The sequence below is a fragment of the Zerene cesonia genome, chromosome 4 (genome assembly GCF_012273895.1).
Source record: "Zerene cesonia ecotype Mississippi chromosome 4, Zerene_cesonia_1.1, whole genome shotgun sequence".
Classification (NCBI taxonomy): Eukaryota; Metazoa; Arthropoda; class Insecta; order Lepidoptera; family Pieridae; genus Zerene; species Zerene cesonia.
In genome coordinates, this window is record NC_052105.1 from 891,702 (window position 1) to 911,186 (window position 19,485).

A 19,485-nucleotide genomic window follows, 5' to 3' on the forward strand; every position below is an offset into this window, starting at 1 on the left:
AATGTAATACGGTTTAAAACTGAAATTGTCAAATATATCAATGATGATGAAAGAGATATCGAAGAATTGATAGATGTAGAAGTACCTGAGATTGAATCAGATGCTTTATCTGTAAAAACTGATTCTCATTTAGAATCTTCAAGCAGCGAAGAATAATAATTGGTTTTTGGAAAATAAACTTATAAATATATTTTAATTTATAGTCTATATTTTGTGCATTTTTGGGTAGCAGTTTTGTGCTCTATAGATAATATTTATTTTTATAATTATTTACCTTTGTAACTGTACGTGTTATTTTACATAATTATTTGTACTTTTTTGTCTGTATGTGTCTTTTTAGATTTTATTCTATTTGTTTAATAAAAATACAACGTAATTTCTAATTAAAATTTATTATGCTTTACAAACTGTGTACTTATTCTAATCGTAGGATGTTTATGAAATTTTACTTTATTTTTGGTTTACTTACATCGCATTCTAAAATACAGATTTAAAGTTAAATTTAAATAACGCATAAAATATTCTTCTATTTTAAATGCTATAAGAATTCGAATTAAAAAACCGTCCATTTTCAATTTCCACAGATTATTAATATAACCAATATGTTTGTAATATTATTTGTATCAGTTAGGTAATTATAATGACGATGAGTCTTGAAAAACCCACTACATAGGTTCATTGGATGACATCATTCGTCATAACACACGTCAACATACAATCTGTCCCATTTTATTGTCTATGGACGGACTTGCTAGAATGTTATAGAAAACTTTCATTATATACATCGAAATCGAGTATTTTGCATTTATCGGGCATAAAAATATCATTTGTCTAGTGTTAGTTTTCGAAAATAAACGATTAAATTAATAATATAAAAAAAAATCTATATTATTACCTCGCAATGAGAGAATTTTATTTAAAGACAACTTAAAGTTCATATTTATGGTTATTTTCATCAGATTTTGAATTGTTGAGGCTGGAAATAATAAATAAAATATTGAAAATGGCTCGGGCAAGACTTTAATTTTGGGGAAAAGAGAAGGGGTTCAAAAAGTGAAATGACTTAAAGTGTGCAAAATAAATCTTATAGCAAAGAAAGAAAGCTCCTGCAAGGAAATGTGAGCGTCCTTTAGAAAGAAACGGAACTGCAGTATAGGTTAAATAAAAATAAATGCATGAAAATAAGTAAATGAGCACATATAAAATTTTAATATTTCGACTTTTATGGGAGGAGAGAGTTGAACTCCTTATTTCTTCCCTTGCATCGGTCTACGCAAAAGGTGCTTATCACTACCATTCAATCGTCCATGAATTTAAAACTTTTCTTCTAATTTAATCGTTTATTTTCATTTTTGTTAGTATAAATCACAGCAAGAACGCTCTAAGAGTAAAAATATCATCTTAACTAATAATAAAATGTCATATTAGAAAAAATTATTTTGATTTTGAGCTCATCAACAATTAAAAAAAAATAATTTTATATATTTGACACTGGCAAATAGACTTCTTGCAACGAAGAGAAAAAAAAAATGTCAAATTCTGGCGCGGAATGTGATGGAGTCTCATAATCTAGAAGTTTGGCCTTAAAAATATAATAATTGTTACATTTTAGGTTTAGCATTAAAAATAATATAGGTAACAAAAATTGATTGAATAAAGCGCGAATAACAATAAACTCTTAAGACTAGCAATAATTAACAAAATAAAATTGTTCGTTGGAATTTAATAAAAATATTTATATACAATGTATTATATCGAACTTAACTTAATCTTAAATTGAATAAAATATTAAATATTTTGCGTTTCTATTATAATAACGAAATGTTTTCAAAATCCTACTTCATATTACTTCAACAATACTTTTATAGTACTTAAAGCTAAATTCTCTATTTTAAGGAGAAAATCACACACAAGAAATATGTAAATTCAAAAGACACAATGCATCAAGTGTATGTGACATAGTAAAAAAAAATTTTTTAAGTTTGCTTTATTTTAATATTTTTTTAATTATGATATATTGAACTAAAGCATTGTATGACTTTCTTAATAACTGTAATATCATATATAACTGTTTCAAAATTTTCAATATTTCTACTCTGTACGCAAAGGCTACTATCAAGTATATGAACCTATTCAACCTTTAGAATATCAGAATCCTTAATAATCTATTTTAACGAATTAAATCGTTATGAAGATATATTATTGAGAAAGTATAGCATCTTCTTACACCCATCTCTTGTGTGTGACTTTCACCAAATAACTTCAATATTAAGAGAAACTCACGAAATATTTCGAACCCAATAAACATAATAATATAATTTTAATGAAATGTTTAGAGATCTTATTTACAAACTTTGGTACGTTCCAATTGTGCGTTTAGTTTTATACTGATATACAAATAAAGACATAAATTTAGTTAGAGATTTATTATGTAGTTCACCCCTTTACCTATTCAAACGATACTCGTCGTACCGCTATTGTAATAAAGTTCTTGTTGCTGTACACAAAATCAACTTCAGTAGCGGTTCTACGAATTAAACTGTAAGAGAGACGCAACATATAATAAAGATAGCGTTATCTTTCTCGCACAGTATAAAATATGCAGACGATGACGTCATTATGGTAAGCAACATGACAAATTATAAGACAGTTCTTAAATGAAATCAATTTATAGAAACTGTAGCTATGAAATAACTTTTTATCTTCATTGTTGCTTGGTTTAACCAGTAAACAAAAACATAAGCGCTTTTTTTATACTCGAAATATTTTTACAAGAAATTCGGCATCGCTAAGTTTTTTAACGTTGTTTTGGCGCGAATGTAGGCCAGTACGTTATTTCATTAGTTTCAGGAAAAAAAAGTGATTTATGTCTTAATCTATAATCTCATCAACGCCCAAGCTGTCATCTAGAATTCTTTCAAATCAGTCTATGTTTATATTGTATCCACTCCGCCGCCCATCAGCCGATTACCGTATTCACTGAGAAGCTGAAAAAATTAATTGTTTGTTGAGAACACATGAAGAAAATCTTATCGATAAAGATAAAAGAAAGTGAAAAAAAGTCTTAGGTGTAGTGAATGTTTCTACGTAATGTACCGCTTATCGGGTAATTTATTTATATAAAAAATAAAACTGTAATTTACTTCTGTGTTTTCGTGATTTTTTAGGAGAAGTAACGATTTAAGCAGATTATTGAAAGATTATCAGGATTCTGAATATTTTGATTTACAACTACGTAAAATTATAATTATAATTCAGTCAGTTTTATACAGTCATCTATTTTAGAAAATTATTTATAGAACGTTGTCGTTGGTGCAAATTGACACGAACGTCGCACAGGAACAAAATCGCATTAACGACAGTTTCAATGGTATACGAGCTCTTAAATGGAACAAGAGACCAGAGTGAATAGGCTCTACCTAGACAGGCATGTCCTTTCATGGATTGCATCTCTGCTTACCATCAGGCGGGATCAAAAGCTTGACTACATAATGTAAAAAAAAAGAAACAGAAATCGCCAACTCACCCTATAAAGGAAGATATAGTGATGTCTATTGGATATAGAGTGTGGGCGCTGCGTGCGCAGCGCGCGCACGGTGCGCGGCAAGTCCGCCGCGCCCGCCGCGAGCGCGCGCGAGCAGATGTCGCCCGCGATCAGCGCGGCCGAGCGCCCCGCGCCAGACGCGCATACCACCACGCACGGACGGACGCCTGCTGACCATTGTAGCGTGATCATTTAGGTATTTATATTATAATAAATTAATGGATGCAAGTAGTGTATTAAACCTTTTTTTTAAGAAAAAAGTAATTGAAAAATTCTGAAGAAAAGAAAAATTGGATCTTGAGACGGGATTCAAACCGAATAACAACTTTAAAGAATGAATATTGAAAATTCTACAAAAGTTCACGACCCTGTCTGCTCGTATTTTCAATTTTAACGTTAATAAAGAAATCCCCGTCTACAATACATATTTCAATCAGATAATACATACTATAGATATATATTATAAATACATAATTTGTCTCTTGTATCGTCATAATGGCCACACATTCATAAAACAGTGACATCTAACGACAAACGCGTTCTTACCTTCTACCTCCGAAGCGACCTTCATTTTGCCCAAAGTACCATTGGTGGAGTACCCTCGTCGCAACAATTCTTCTGCTTTAGCTGGAGAGTACACGTTGACTCCATTACCTGATGCGTCATCACTTCTTAATTTGGACAAATTGTTGTAGGACGAACGATTTTGATCCTCGTAAATTACTTCTAAGCCTGCAAGTTATCATTTAAGCTTTAGTTTCAACCATAAATATAAAGGTATATCAAACAGATTTAGAAATACAAAAATAAGTAGCGTGTTATACGTTTTTTTATTTTAATTTCTGTATCACCTTAAAATTCTAAAATAAGACCAAACGACCATAATTTCACATCAAACACAAAAATAACCGAACCCTAAGACATTTTTGGAATGTCAGTTAAAAATCTGTCTACTTATTAGGAATTCGACATACAATGAGAAGTTCAATAGCACATCCCTAATATTTCGGAAATGGGAAAGCAACCTACCTTCCTCATCATACTCTTTGGCTGTCTGCGATATCTTCATATAGCTCCTCATTTCTGAGAGGAAATCGATCACCGATTCGTAATCTTCAGGCACGCCCTTGGCTGGCCAGAAGTACCATAGATGCGTGACTTCTCTCCAGGTCCTTGTGGACAAGTTGATTAACTGGACGCTGGAAATGGCGTATTTGTCCCTCTGTTCTCGTTTCTTTAATATGATTTGGAACTCCCCGAAGGTACGTCTGTTGTCCGATATTTCAGATGGTGGGAGGTATTCGTAACATTTCTCCTAGAAGCAAAATGGGTCATATTGGGTCGAATATTTCAATAAATTCAAAAAATATACTAATATTATGAAAAAATAATACTATTATATAATTTTAATATAATAATGTTGTATTTATAATTTATTTTGAACATTGTTCTTCAAATAAAAAAAGATTACATATTATCACTAGACAGTGATAGAATAAAAAAGTTTGCAGTAATGAAAAACGAATAAACACTTCTGAAAGTTTACTCTGTCCACCAATTTATTTATAATCTAAAATATGACTTTTGTCTTCGAAATACAAAGCATTTCTGTAATGTAATTAATGAATTAAAAAGTGATTATTTAGTTAAACCGTATACTAACAATTCCATTCTCCAAGTACTCTGTAAGCATAACAATGAGCCGAGAGTTCTGTTCCCACACCATACGCCAGAAGTCCACCACAGTGTTGGAAAGAGGCGCTTGGCACGCGATATAGTAGTTCCTGATGTTTCCTGGACCCTGTAAAATATCACACATATGCTGTTTTTAAATAAAAACTCTAGTGTTTGTTGTTAGAATTACATGATATAGATATTTTAAGACGATTCTTTTAACCCTTTTCAACCGACTTAAAAAAACGAAGAGGTTATATTTCAACTTTTTAAATGCTAATAAGATACAATACCACGATCTACTTGAATTACTGGTCTTCATTGACTGATTGAATAAAATATGTATTATGTAATATATGTATTAACAATTTCTTAAAATGTTAACATAAACAACAGTGAAAATAGAAACACAACCAAATAGCTTTACGAGTGATTTACAATACTTACAGTGATATAATTAGCGTTGATGTATTCAGTAGTAGGATCACCCCCAATCCTTCTTAACGGTACCCTCGTCTCCGGGAGAGGCAGGACATTGGAGTACCGGTTCTTATCTTCACAACCTGGTGGTACCTCTTCTGGGCGGACTGTTACTGTGGGGATCTCGGAGAATTCGGCAGTTATGGAGTCAATGTCAAGAGCAAAGTTTGCTAACGCTGCATAGTTCATTGGGTGTGAGGTGACCTGGAAATTGGTAAAGAGAATTTGGTCTGAAGGACTCGTTTTAGAGAACTTAAGGTATAACCGTAGTATAATATCTATTTTTAATACAACTATACATTGCTTAGGTACTACAATATTATGCAATAAAAAAATGTAATGTTTGTCAGCCTTAACACAGTAGGAATCTATTCCAGGCAACCAGGAAGCAATCAACCCATTAAGTTACTATATATATTTTAATGAACGCTTAATGAAGAAAAACTATTGCTGTAAATCAAAATTTGACGACCGTCGATTCGTTAGATATTGATTTGTGTGGTTGGGCTCTCCAACCGACCAAATATATTTCAATTCTCTCCTTCTCATATCTTATCTAAATTAAGTTTTTGCAATATCATTCAATACATGTCTAACCTCATCATCATACGCCGGGTTGCCATAGCTCCGCTTGCTGGCCCGAAGCCGCTGATTGCCCTTGCGGTGGCCAACGCTGACGCTGTCCAGACTGTAGGCGTCGAGGGAGACCGGCGTGCAGCGCTGCGCGTACACACCGCGCCGACCGCGACGCCGCACCACTAGCTAAAATTTGTTATTTTTTTTTATGTCACCGTCGACAATGAAGCTGGTGGGTCGCCTGATGGTAAGCACTACCACCGCCCATCCATTTGTAGAGGCGTAAGGTCAATTGCAGACCTTTCGCCTCTACAAATGGATTGCTGACTTTAATTGGGAAGGGATTAGGAAAGGATTGATGAGAGGAATAATGGATAGGACTGGTTAGGGTAAGAAAATGGATATGGGCCTCCGACTCCCTCACTCACCGTACGAAACAAAATATCATGCTATTATTTCACGCCGGTTTTCTGTGGGCGTGTGGTACTTCCCCGGTGCGAGCTGGCCCAATTCGTGCCGAAGCGTGCTCGACTCAAAATATATTTATTTTGACATATAAGATCAATCAATCAATCAACAAAAAAACTCATAATTGTGCAACTTTAGAAGAAGAGTACAAACAGGAGATAAATATAAACAGCAATATGAAGAGCACAACAGGATAAGATGTTTAAGACTTTTTAAAATGTTATCAGTTTTCGTTCATTTCATTCATGTAAAGTATTTTTAATCTATGTTGAAAAACATTAGTGCCTCTTTTTTAAGTATATTAACCTAAGACACGCTGTATTAAAATACTTAATAAAGGGTTTTATTGAAACAATTATATAGGCAAATGTAACCGCACAAACAATAAAGTATGTATTAACAAATATATATTTATTAATAATCTAATATTATATAATATATATTTATAAATACTTTATTGCTGTAAAAATTTACAATGACAATCTAATTATTAATAAAACAATATGTATAAATTAAAGAATGTAATTTGTGAGCTGAGTTTTTAGTTTTGAGTTGTTTTTCAATGAATACACATTGGTTGGTTGGGTGAGGTCTAACAGAAAGGATTATTGTCGCATAAGCTTAGACAAAGATAATATATATAGTTGTTATAGAATCAACCTCTAGTGTCTATATTTACTAATAACATAACGCTGAATTGTTTGTTTGTATGAACGCCCTGATCTCAGAAACTACTGAAACGATTTCAAAAATGCTTTCACCGTTGGGCTTTTATGTGATCTGTGAGTGCTATATTCATTTTTGGACCACGGGCGAAGCAAGGTCGGTCGCTAGTACAATAAAATGTGTTATACAAAACAGCAATCCTACTAGTCCTACTAATATCCTACTAATATTATAAATGCGAAAGTTTGTAGGGATGTGTGTGCGTTTGTTGCTCTTTCACGCAAAAACCACTGAACCGATTGCAATGAAATTTGGTACGTAGACAGCTGGACAATTGGAATAACATATAGGCAGCTTTTTATCCCGATATTCTTACGGGATACGGACATACGCGGGTGAAACCGCGAGACGCAGCTAGTAATTTTATAAAAATAAAATACCGACATAATTTTGAGCTTCATTCTACTAGCATAATTTCTTAAACAATAGCCCTACCTATATACTAGTAACGTTTTATTTTATTTCCGCTATAAGTATGGAAGAACACAACAAAAACTGCCCAAAGTCGGTTAAATACAAATTGACTCAAAGATTGACCGTTGGAACAAATAAAATGATTCTAGGAACAAAGAAACGCGTTGCACTTCCTGCCACAATCTCACATGTATCAAATACCTATCTTATCGGTGCTGCGACCCACGCTGCGCAAGGCACAAGACTATTTATTTATATAAAACAATTAAGTCATACTCAGCGGATTGTAGTGGCTCAGCGGTGGAAGGAAGATTTTGAATCGAAAAGACTGCAGTTCGGTTATTCAAACAATAACAAATATATGCTTTTTTGAGTTACCTACTTTAAAAATTGAATTATTTATTTAATTTTGTAACTAGAATATAAAATCTAATCTCAGATTTATATTGGTAGTGAATTCATTATGTCTTTATACTTTCATTACGTTTCATTACTACTATATCGCTATAATGTACCGCTAAATAGTTGGTTCGTTTGTTTGTACGCTTTACTGATTCCTGAGAGCTTTAGGCTGTAGGTATTTTTTTTATGTCATAGCGGGCAACTGAGCTGGTGGTTCGCCTGATGGTAAACGATCAACACCGCCCATGAACATTCGCAGAGGCTCAGACCTCTGTGAATGCGCTGCCCGCTTTTAAGGGATAAGGGATAAGGAAAGGATTGATGACTGGAAAGAAGTAATGGACTACGAAGGGCGAGGAGAAGGAAATAGGTATATTATGTACCACGGGCGAACCAAGAGTTTACAATACAGTTTACAAAAGTAAAAGATAAACGGCGATTTTAAAACAACTCTAAATCTAATTTTATAAGAAATACGTCAGGATAATGTTATGTTGCAAAACAGTCTGATACGTATACACATTTTATGAAAGTATGGATGTCAGTAAAAACCTATTTATTCTATAATCAAATTTGTTTTTTATTTATTTATTTTATATATTTATTTATCGAAATCTCATGCCATTACAGGTTAGAACCCAATGCGACAGCGACAGACTAAACCTAAGTAATTACCTAACTAATAATGATTATAACTTAAAACGGTGAAGGAAAACATCGTGAGGAAACCGACATGTCAAAGAATCAAAAAGTTCGACGACATGTGTCATCTGCCAACCCGCACTTGGCCAGCGTGGTGGATTATAGCCTGAACCCTCATAGGACGCCTGTGTCCCAGCAGTGGGAACATATATGGGCTGATGATGATGATGATGAATGATTATAACATATTATATCTATCAAAATCCTTGCAGCATCACTCAATGGACAGCAAAAGCTTCGTTTTATGATGAACAGCATTGATAAGCCGAATAGTTAGGGTTAATGGTGCTCTTGCGAGCAAGTTAGTTATATTAGTAGTAGTAAATATTTGAATCCCATAACAATGTATTCAAAACTTAAGTGTAGGTATGGAAAACATAATGAATAATTATCGTTTAAAATATTAGTGGCCATTGAAGCTAATTCTCTCAAGTGCAAATAAACTGTTGAGGTGACGAGATCTCAAGGGCCCGCCTCAAGTTGAAACGGTTTTTGACGTCTGCAAGCGTTTCCATTGACCAATAATTATTTATGATGTATCAGCTTTTGTTTGCGGCTTCGCAAACGTTAAATTTGGAGAAGTTTAATGGAATTTACATACATATACATATAAACCTTCCTCTTGAATCACAGTATCTATTAAAAAACCCATCAAAATCTGTTGCGTAATTTTAAAGATCTAAGCATACAGACATACAGCAAGAAAGCGATTCTGTTTTACTGCGTAATGATGTCGTTATTGAAAGTAAAAAAAAATATTGACTTGTATTTCATTGATGTCATGTTAAAATTAAATAACTTTTGTGTATTGTATTGATTGACTTATCTATCTATATAAATAAATAAAAAAATTTGTTTCCAGGCATAAAACTGAGTTTAACCAGTTCCGCAATTTTTTTTTTTCATTTTTTGTACCGTCACACAGAATGTTCTCAAGGAGGTTATAATTAAATTTTAAAATAATTATATAGAATTATTGTGCTGACCAAAAAACGTACAAAAAGGAATCAAAATACTACAGAAAAAGAGTAATTTAACTTGAATAATACCACATAAATATGATCTCTGCACAACCACAATTCATATCGTGACGTGTCGTATATGTAATGGCAATGGAAACGAGTGGTTCGTCATCAGCGTAGCTTTTGCTTATAATTTATATTGTAAAAACATCCTCTTCGTGCGATATGGCGACACCTCTAGCCTTATGAATGTGATGGGGCTATTAAAATGGCGTGGATGTTATTTAACCGATTTTAAAAATTACCTATGTTTACAGTTTAAATATAATTATTTATCTAGGTAGATGGGTCAGCAGGTTTTAAATTAATAACTATAGTTTGCAATTATTATGTCTTGTAATAAAAGTTCCAATCAAAGCAATTAATGTTTGAATGAATGACATAAAAACAGAAAAAAAATTTAACCTTTCTCGTATAAGCCTTTTTAATTTATTGAACATTCAATGTTTTATTTTTTTTAAGTCCTAAAAAATATACTGGCAGGTTCGATAAAAGTACATAGCTTTAGTTGGTATAAGAATTTAAAAAAATACTCTTTTCGAATAGGGAAACATATTTTGCCGCTCAACTACCATGGCTATGGCCGTCGTCTTGATTTAGGACTTTAAAATTGTAATTTTTTTTTTTTCATTCAATTGATCATTATCTTCAGCCCATATTAATTATAAGCATTCTATAATATTGAAATTTTTTATAAGTTTTTTTTTCATCTGCGAATTCAAAATTATATATTTTTTTTATTATCTTTAACATTAAATTAAAAAATGCTTCCGTTATTCATTAATGTGTTTACTGTTTAATAGCCATACCTCCAAACCCTACGGTACCGAAACCTACTGCCCTATGACCATACTTCAGACCTTCTCGTGACGTACTAGTGCGCACACGCATCCATACAAATTTTTCATATTTTCATATTTAGTTTATTTTAATTTAGTTGCTATTGTGTATTGTTAGTTATATAAATATAAATAACAAATTTTATTCATATATGTAAAATTATAAATGATATTTAATTCAATGTTTTGTTATTTATATTTTTAAATGTGATTGAAGCAGGTCGATATAACGGTGAGTTTTGATTTTTTTTTTCAGGTTTTTATATGATTACTATATTAGAAATAAGTTTGCAATGCTTGAATTTGATTTTAAAAACAAAGTAAAACCAAATGTTTTACTTTGTTTTTACAACAATGGTGAATCCAATTTGGATTGAATTTTTTTACAAACAAAAATTGATTTTTAATTTCTATTGTCATTACTTATGTTATAAATGCGAAAGTCTGTCTTTCTATCACATCGCAACGAAGCGATTTTATGGAATATTCCTAGGGTTTGACCGCAGCGAAACATCTCATTCCCATGGGAATTTTCTTTGTAATTGCGGGGAAAGCCGCGGGTGGATGTTAGTATTTTCTAAGTTGAATGGCTTAAAATCATGTAGAATTTTTATGACAACTGCCTGTGGATGATTTTCAAAATCCTGTCTTATTCTTGGAAAACTTAAATGAAACAAAATACGAATACAGGAAAATTATTTTATATAGCTACATAGAATTATGATATATTTTTTTTTACACTTTTTTATTAGCTTCTTTGTATGTTTGTATGTGATTCTCTTAGACTCGATTTTGACCCACTTTGAACGGACAGATTTACAGATAATAATATCTTAATCTGATTCCAGAGTTAAATAATTTCCTTACATATACTCTGTATGAGTCTTTTTTGTTTTTTTTTCTCAACATGTTTATTAGCGTCATTATTTAATGCAATAGAAACCAGAACACTGAATTGTTAAATATTTTAAAAGATTTCGATTTGTCTGCTTGTCTGTGAGTTTATTGGCACTGATCTCAAAAACGTCTGATTTTGGAGCGATACACAATTATTTGTGTTATCAACTTCACTTAAAATTAAGTGTTATTCATGTAACGGTGAAATGATTGAATTTATCCTAAGAGCGCGTTCAAATAAACAGACAAACTTTTCAGCTTTATGTTAATAGTACAGATATGGATGACTACAAATTACTAACTGATGCCTGCAGCTTCGCCCGCTTAGTATAATAACTTTTCATCCCCCCATCCCTTTGGGGGTGGTATTTATCAACATGCTTTCTTAGCGGATGACTAGATCATAATGGCTATCTGAGTGCTAAATTTAATCCCGATCGGCCCAGTAGTTTGGATTGGGCGATGATTTATCAGTCAGTCAGTCAGTCCTTTGCGTTTTATATATTACTTGTTTTTGTCCGCGGCTTCACACGCGTTAAATTCGAAAACCCCTTTCTCTATACCGTGAAGATTCCCTGCTATCTTTGAAATCTTAATTCAGTAACAGTATTTATCCACTTTCAATAGTGGATGTTATTGAATAAATAATAAAACAAATGCGAAATTAAAGTAACTAATTTAATTAGTAGCACTTGGGAGTTGACCGCCTCCTTGGTACAGTGGTTAACGCGTGAGCGTAGGACCGAGGGGTCCTGAGTTCAATTCCCGGTGGGGACGCACAAAAAAAAAATGTCTCGGTCTGGCAGGACACAGAAGGCTGATCACCTACTTGTCCCTAAAGAAAATAGATCAGTGAAACGGATGTACATCATCTGCCCCATACCCCACTAGGGGACACGGGACTCCACCACACTTGGGAGTTGAATTCACACCATGAGAGCTATCAAATGTCACACACTTCTACATTTATACGTTACATTGCTGTGTGCGTGACATGATATAATTGTTAAATTCACATATTGTTCGATTTATAATAAGGTACAAATCAATTCAACTATATATGCACATAGCCAGCAAGGGACCATACAAAATATTTAGTATTACCTCAATCTCTGGTACCGTTTCGTGGTAGCGATAAGAGGTGTTGATGACAGTTCTTGGGTTGCAGGTATTTTAATAGCTCAACGTTCGTGGTACTCATTGCGAGCGGTGTTGAGTGCCACCGTGTTACTCATTATATAGTTAACAATTCTAAATGTAATTAAGATTAGCTTGCTAGTAGAAGATTGCATTTATAAGTGTGTATGAAGTATTATTCCTTCTTTTTTGTCTACTCGTGCAATGAGTGAGAGTAAATGTAATGCATTTTGTGGTGTGTTTTTATTTCAATCTTTATTGGATTTGATACAGGACTGGATTTAATACAGGTTACTCTGTAACCTAGCAAAGATATCGGTTTTGAACCTTAATTGTTTGATACCTATTTGTACTGCTACAGTGATGTACTTAGCTATAAGGTTAGGTTAAGTGTTTGATTTAATAAGTAATTTGATTTGATTTGATTAATTATAAGATAAATTAAGAAAATGTTACAAATGAGGTGGTATTCTTTTATCGATGTATTAATGAAAGGAGAATATTTGTATATATACTATCCATACTGATATTTTAAATGTTTAAGTTGCTCTGTATGTCTCTTCTTCATGCCTAAACCATTGGACTCATTTGGTGAAAATAAATAGATAGTATGAAGCCTGAGAAATTCATCCCGGTAATTTTACAGGAACAGGCATTTTGCGGGTAGAACCTCAGGATTGTCTTTCTTTTATATTGACATTGAAACAAAACCGTGGGGAGAAAGATAGTTTAGTTTATCGCACTTTTATAATTACAAGCAGCAAAAACGGAGCTTTCAATATTACTAATTATTTTATAAAAACTGTATTTTAAAATTTTATATATTTTATTTCAGTCCTGATTATGCGGTAATCAAAGCAGAATCTACATCAAGACATAAATAATAAGGTAAGCGTTTAATTTTATTAAGAATAAAACTAATTATTATAAAAACAGCTGACTGTATGTTTTATAAGGAATAAAAAAATGGTTTCTAGACTTGTTTTGTGTATATGATTCACATAAATACAATTGATTATAGCTATTGCTCTAAATAGCTTCGTACAAATTTAATAAACCTACGCCATTTCATTTAATCTACAAAACGAATTATGCAATTAATTACACATTTAAACGGACTATTTTTTTATTATATTTTTCTCAATTGTTTGTTTTTGCACCTACTGTTTGATTGAGTGCCGAATTTTTTCGCAAATCGAATGATGAAAGTCATAAACAGTTCGGATACACGAGCATAACATTAATTTCGTATTACACGACTGTAGGCTTTGGCTATGTACGTTTTTATGAGTACTCAAAATTATATTGTCCTAATGAACTTTTATTACGTACATGGGGTTAAAGCCTTTACAGTTTTCCTGGTTTCAGTCATAAGAAATGTTAGTCTCCAGTAAAATAATACACGTCATACAAACTGTCTATCGTATCTCAATCATAAGAATAAATGCTCATACTTAAACAATATGAAAACATTTCCAGCAACCCAGCACACGCGGCAAAGTCTACAACGTTTTCCAAAGTAGTGGGCGTAATTTATCGTGAGTTAATAGATATTATGCTCATTACTTTGGATACGTTGTACGAACATACAGCAATGAACAAAAGATCGAAGATTCAGAAGAGATTTAAGCTCGTTGAAGAATTGTCGCTTTCGCTCAAAGAAAATGCAGAGAATACTATATCTGTATGTAGTTATAAGTAGCGCAAGTTTTGATAAAAATATTGTAACCACTGTATCTATATAGTATATTACAATTAACTTTGCAAAAAGGATTATTAATTCAAGATGTATGTGTGTACGTAGACATTATTTAATGGTACATTTTCGCAACTATAAGTATTTTCTAGATAATTGCGTTAAGATTAATTAAGGAAAACTTTCAATGATTTTGTTTTATATTTTTTTACAGAGTTATTAGCACATTTAAAAAATATACTAATTCTGTTACATTTAGAGTTAAAGAGATTTATAAACACCCATATTTGCTTTTGCATAATAGGGTGGCGGTCGTGGTATTTAATGTAAAAAATAAACATGTGTGTGTAGTGGATACATGCAAATAATTTACTTACCAACAGTCCAATGAGCAGAATAAGCGCTATTACACCAATCGTGCTCACAGCGATCGCAATTCCTGCCCCAGATCCTGTCACTGTTTCTTCCACAACCCTTGAAGACGCCTCAGTTGTTATCTCTCCGCCATATGTAGTAGTTTCGTTAATATCCTCATGGTTTGTAGCAGCCTCTGTTGTAGTTTCAACAGTTTCTTCGTCTTCTGTTGTGTCTGTGTGTATTAGATGACCATTTTGTTGTGTTGTTGTTATAGTTTCTGTTGTTATAGTTTCAGTTGTTGTGAATGCCGTTGTTTCTCTCTCTAACTCCTTGTCAGTTGTAGTTACAATTGTTGTAGCTTCTGTGGTCGTTGGCTTTGATTCTTGAGTTATAACTTCATTATGATCGATATTTTCTTCGGAACTAGGTTCTGTCTGAGTTATAGTAGTGGGCGTTTCATTTATAGCTGTGGCTATTTCAGTATTTATTTCCGTTGCAACAGTCACAACTATCGTTGTCGTTTCAATTTCTGTTGTAGTTTCGGGAGTGGTAGTTTTTGTTGCTTCAGAGGTTGCAATTTCAGTTGTTGTATCAATCGCGGGTGATTCGGTTGTAGTGGTCTCTATAATTTTATCTGTTGTAACTAACTCATTTTCTGTTGTTGTAGGTTCATTACTAGTAGTTTTTTCAATGTTTTGAGAAGATACTTCAATCTGGGGCGTAGTGTCTTGCATAGTAGTACTTTCTTCAATCGCATTTGTTGTTGTATAATATTTCGGCCTATAAGTAGTGATTGGAGCATCTTGTATAGTCGTAGGTTTTGTGCGCATAGGGCCAGCATAATGCCAATCAGTTGTCGGAACCTCTGTTTCTGTAACTTCTGTGGTTGGTTCCGTGGGTACATAAGAAAATCTAATTGTTGTGATTTCATAATCAGTTATTGGCGTTTTTGTAGTGGCTTTAATTATTTCGTTCTTTTCATCAGAGTTATCAAGTATGTCATCTGAAGGAGTTGTGATATCTGAAGGTAATTTCGTAATTGACTCAAAGCCAGTTGCTTTAGTAGGATCAACTGGTGGAATTGTATCTTGGGAGGTTACTTCAGATTCATCACTTGAGGATTGTTCAAGATTGACTGTCGATGCAACCCAGGAAGACTGTGATTCAGCAATCTCTGTCTTCGATGTTGTTTCTTGACTCGAAATGATTACCTCTGTAGTTGCAGGTTCTTCGCTATTTTGTAAAGATATGTTACTTTCAGCAGGTATCCTTTCTGATATGGATTCTGTTTTATCTTTAATTTCACCTTCTGCACTCAATGAAGACGAGAAAACAGGCTTCCAGGGTAGTCTATTTTGATTAATATCAGTAATGTTCTTTAAAATTATATCTCTATTTAAGATTGAACTCGGTGTAGTAGAAGTCGAACTTGTAGTAGTCTCCCGCTTTTCTGAAATTTTATAGGAATCATTTAAATTGTAAGTAAAACATAAAATCGCATTTTGTACATGACCTACGTATTTAATAATAACTACTTGAGTATTATTATTACGCGTTCAGAAAATTTACATGATAATATCTTATTTAATAATATTTTATAACGTTTACCTATAATATCTCCAACTTTTTGAAGTTCATTCTCATCTACGTTCTTTGACGAACCTGTTCCATTGATTGCAGATCTTGTTGGTGGACTTCGTAACCCTGCAAGTGCCCAGGCGGCCAAGGTGGGAGGTATTTCAAAATCATTAACTTCACGTCTCGCTTCAGTCGTTATTTGTTCTTCTGACAAAGTCGTGAGAGGTGCAGCAGTCGTTGTAGACGTAGTTGTTGTTGTTGTTGAAGAAACAGATGGGAAAAATTTGGTAGACCCGCGTTTCCATAATGAAGGAATCTTGTTGTCCACGAAAGAATGAGAATGCACAACTCTTTTGGAACCACCTATATCACTTTGCAATAATGGATCGATATCTGATGGCAATGTTGTTAAAATTCTCGAGGGTCCAGGATCTTGAGTGGAATATCTATTTTTTATGTCAAAATGTTCGGAGTATATTGTGGAAGGTACGCGTGTAGGTAAAGCTCGCGTGACATTTCGGCCTGGAGCCATCCACACTGGTCTGGATTTTGGTGTAGTGTGGAAGAACCTACGAGTGTTTGGTCTATATACAAGGTTTGGTGACATTTGGTCACTCTGGGAAACGACATTATTACCTAATTCCTTTGTACCAGTTAGGTTAAGGCGTTTAGAATAATTTCGATTCCTAGGTGGATTGCTAGTTGTTGATATAATTATTGGTCGTTCACTAGAAAATATTGTGTTCTGGTAAGAACTTGGAATTGGGTTAGCTGAACTAATCGTAGGTGCTATGCTCACAGGAAAGAAGTAAGAAGAAATTGTGGATCCTATTTCATTGTCATTTACGGGTTTAGATATGTCCGTTGGGATTTCTACAATTGGTTTTTGAGTTGGTATAATTGAAACTAATTCATCTTTTATAGGCGTGCTTTGAGTTGTTTCTGGAACACTGCTTTCATCGTCATCACATTCATCGTCATTTGAATGAGTAATATTATACGTTTCTGTTGATAAAACAGACATTTCATAATATATGCTTGTTCCATGAACGTCAGATAGTGCATTATTATCCGTGCCAGCTTTATCGTTGTCCATAAGGCGGATTTCTTTGGTATTTTTGATGACAACTGTAGATTTATTATGAGGCGTTCCGTTGCTTAACTTTTCGAATCCTATATTTTCCTTAACAATTTTTTGCATGTTTGTTCCATTTGCTGGCGTTGCTTTCGCTTTTATTGTGTCTAAATTCTTTATTATACTCGATGATATTTCTTGATACTTTTTGTCAAAGAAATCATTTTTAGGCGTAGTTAACTCACTATCAAAGTCAAAGAAGCTGTCAGATTTATAAGACTCATCGTCTGCAGTGTAGGATTGCTTTGAGAAGAAATTTGAAAAATCACCGAATGGAGACTTACTAAAATCTCGATTTTGGTGTTTGTCTTTCTCATCTTCATTTTTATCACTAAATTCATCGTCGTTAAAGCTAGGCAAAGTAAAAAAACTGTTATCACTAAATTTACTAGAAGTATACTTTTCAAACGATCCAGCATCTTCATCGTCTTCTTCCAATTCTTCTTTGCTCTCTGATTTTGTTTTCATAGCTTCCGTAGTACTAGATACCTTTGTTTTCTTATAATTGCGCATACTGTCAATAATCTCAAGAGGTTTCTTTACTTCTGGCGTCGGAGTAACTATAATAACTTTCGATGCTTCCGTTGAAGATCTGACGCGTCTTAAGGAACTTTCGGTGGTTGATTTGTGTATATTAAACCTAACCCTTCCTCGATCTTTGTATTTAGCATTTTTCTCTGTATTTTCCTCTGAGGAAGTGTCTTTATGGTGTAATTCGTTAAGAGCTACATCGGGCAATTTAGGTTTACTTCGGGATATCCACGTCGAATTAATACGTCTCGAGCTTCTCTCATCTTTCAGCGTGGGTGTTGTTTCGTGCGGTAGCGTGTGACCACTCACTTGTGTGCTGCTTAAAAGTAGTAAATTTACTACTAACACTGCACCTGAAAAATATGAGACTCATGTTAGATTTTTATGTTATTTAATTGTTTTCCGTGCTATATTTATATAATATTTCCATATTCCTTAGATATGCGTATTATAGTAAGTAGAAATTTATAATTGTGAGAAATGCAGCGCATACTAGTGACACCTATTTATTATTAATAAACACACTAAAATTACAGCACAATTTTTGTATTCAGTAAAAATATTTATACTTTTTTTCATGTTAAAATATTAAGTTCGGCTTTGTTTTTCGACTAATTTACAATAAAGTTAATAATTAACTTACCTAAACATATTCTAACTGGTGATTCCATGATCAATACATTGTGGTCGGTCTGTTAGTGATACATTATCAAGTTCGGAGATTCGTAACCGTAGTCATTATTCCTGAAACAAATTTAAATATATATAAATCAAACTACTAGACAATTGAAATAAACAGACACAACAACAGACAGATATCTACAGTTACTGTGCTTATTAAGTATATTACAATGTAACAATACAATATTAAACAATAAAAAATATTAAATAATAAATATATTATATGTAATAATATACATTACATATAAGCCCTTGACTCGTAGTTTAGAACAATTCTATTTATTAAATGAGTAGTATTCGTAGCACAGTATACTTATTTTCCAGTTTAATGGATATCTGAATTAAAATTAGTAATTTTAACAGAAGTTCCCAAAAACAAAGGAAGTCCTCGATTCGATTTATTCGAATTTATATAGCTGAGTTAAAACTCACAGCCTCTCAATTACAATACCTCATTCTTTGTAGTTTATACAATCGCTTAGTATTATTCCAATTCGCTAATATTAAAGTTTGTTATTATACGTGGATATTACGAAATAATAATAAACAACTTCTCCGCCATATAATTACCATTTCCACCAAGTAATCTAGCACTCAATAATTGTTATTATTCTGACGCCAGTATA

General features: G+C 33.0%; 1 protein-coding gene across 3 annotated transcripts in view; it reads right to left on the reverse strand.

The window, feature by feature from the left end:
- Positions 1–373: 373 nt before the first annotated feature.
- The window catches only part of LOC119839598 (flocculation protein FLO11), a 57,294-nt gene continuing 38,182 nt past the window's right edge, over positions 374–19,485 (reverse strand). For 2 of the 3 annotated variants that reach the window (XM_038365979.1, XM_038365978.1), the window contains exons 3-12: positions 18,822–18,922; positions 16,543–18,531; positions 14,955–16,384; positions 6,296–6,460; positions 5,666–5,902; positions 5,208–5,345; positions 4,574–4,859; positions 4,091–4,276; positions 3,527–3,714; positions 374–2,987 (exon numbers count right to left, since the gene is read on the reverse strand). In XM_038365979.1, the coding sequence (XP_038221907.1) occupies positions 2,934–2,987; positions 3,527–3,714; positions 4,091–4,276; positions 4,574–4,859; positions 5,208–5,345; positions 5,666–5,902; positions 6,296–6,460; positions 14,955–16,384; positions 16,543–18,531; positions 18,822–18,849 (4,701 nt within the window). In that variant the 5' untranslated portion in view covers positions 18,850–18,922 and the 3' untranslated portion in view covers positions 374–2,933. The remainder of the gene's footprint in view (positions 2,988–3,526; positions 3,715–4,090; positions 4,277–4,573; positions 4,860–5,207; positions 5,346–5,665; positions 5,903–6,295; positions 6,461–14,954; positions 16,385–16,542; positions 18,532–18,821; positions 18,923–19,485) is intronic. The other variant, XM_038365981.1, reaches the window with a different exon arrangement.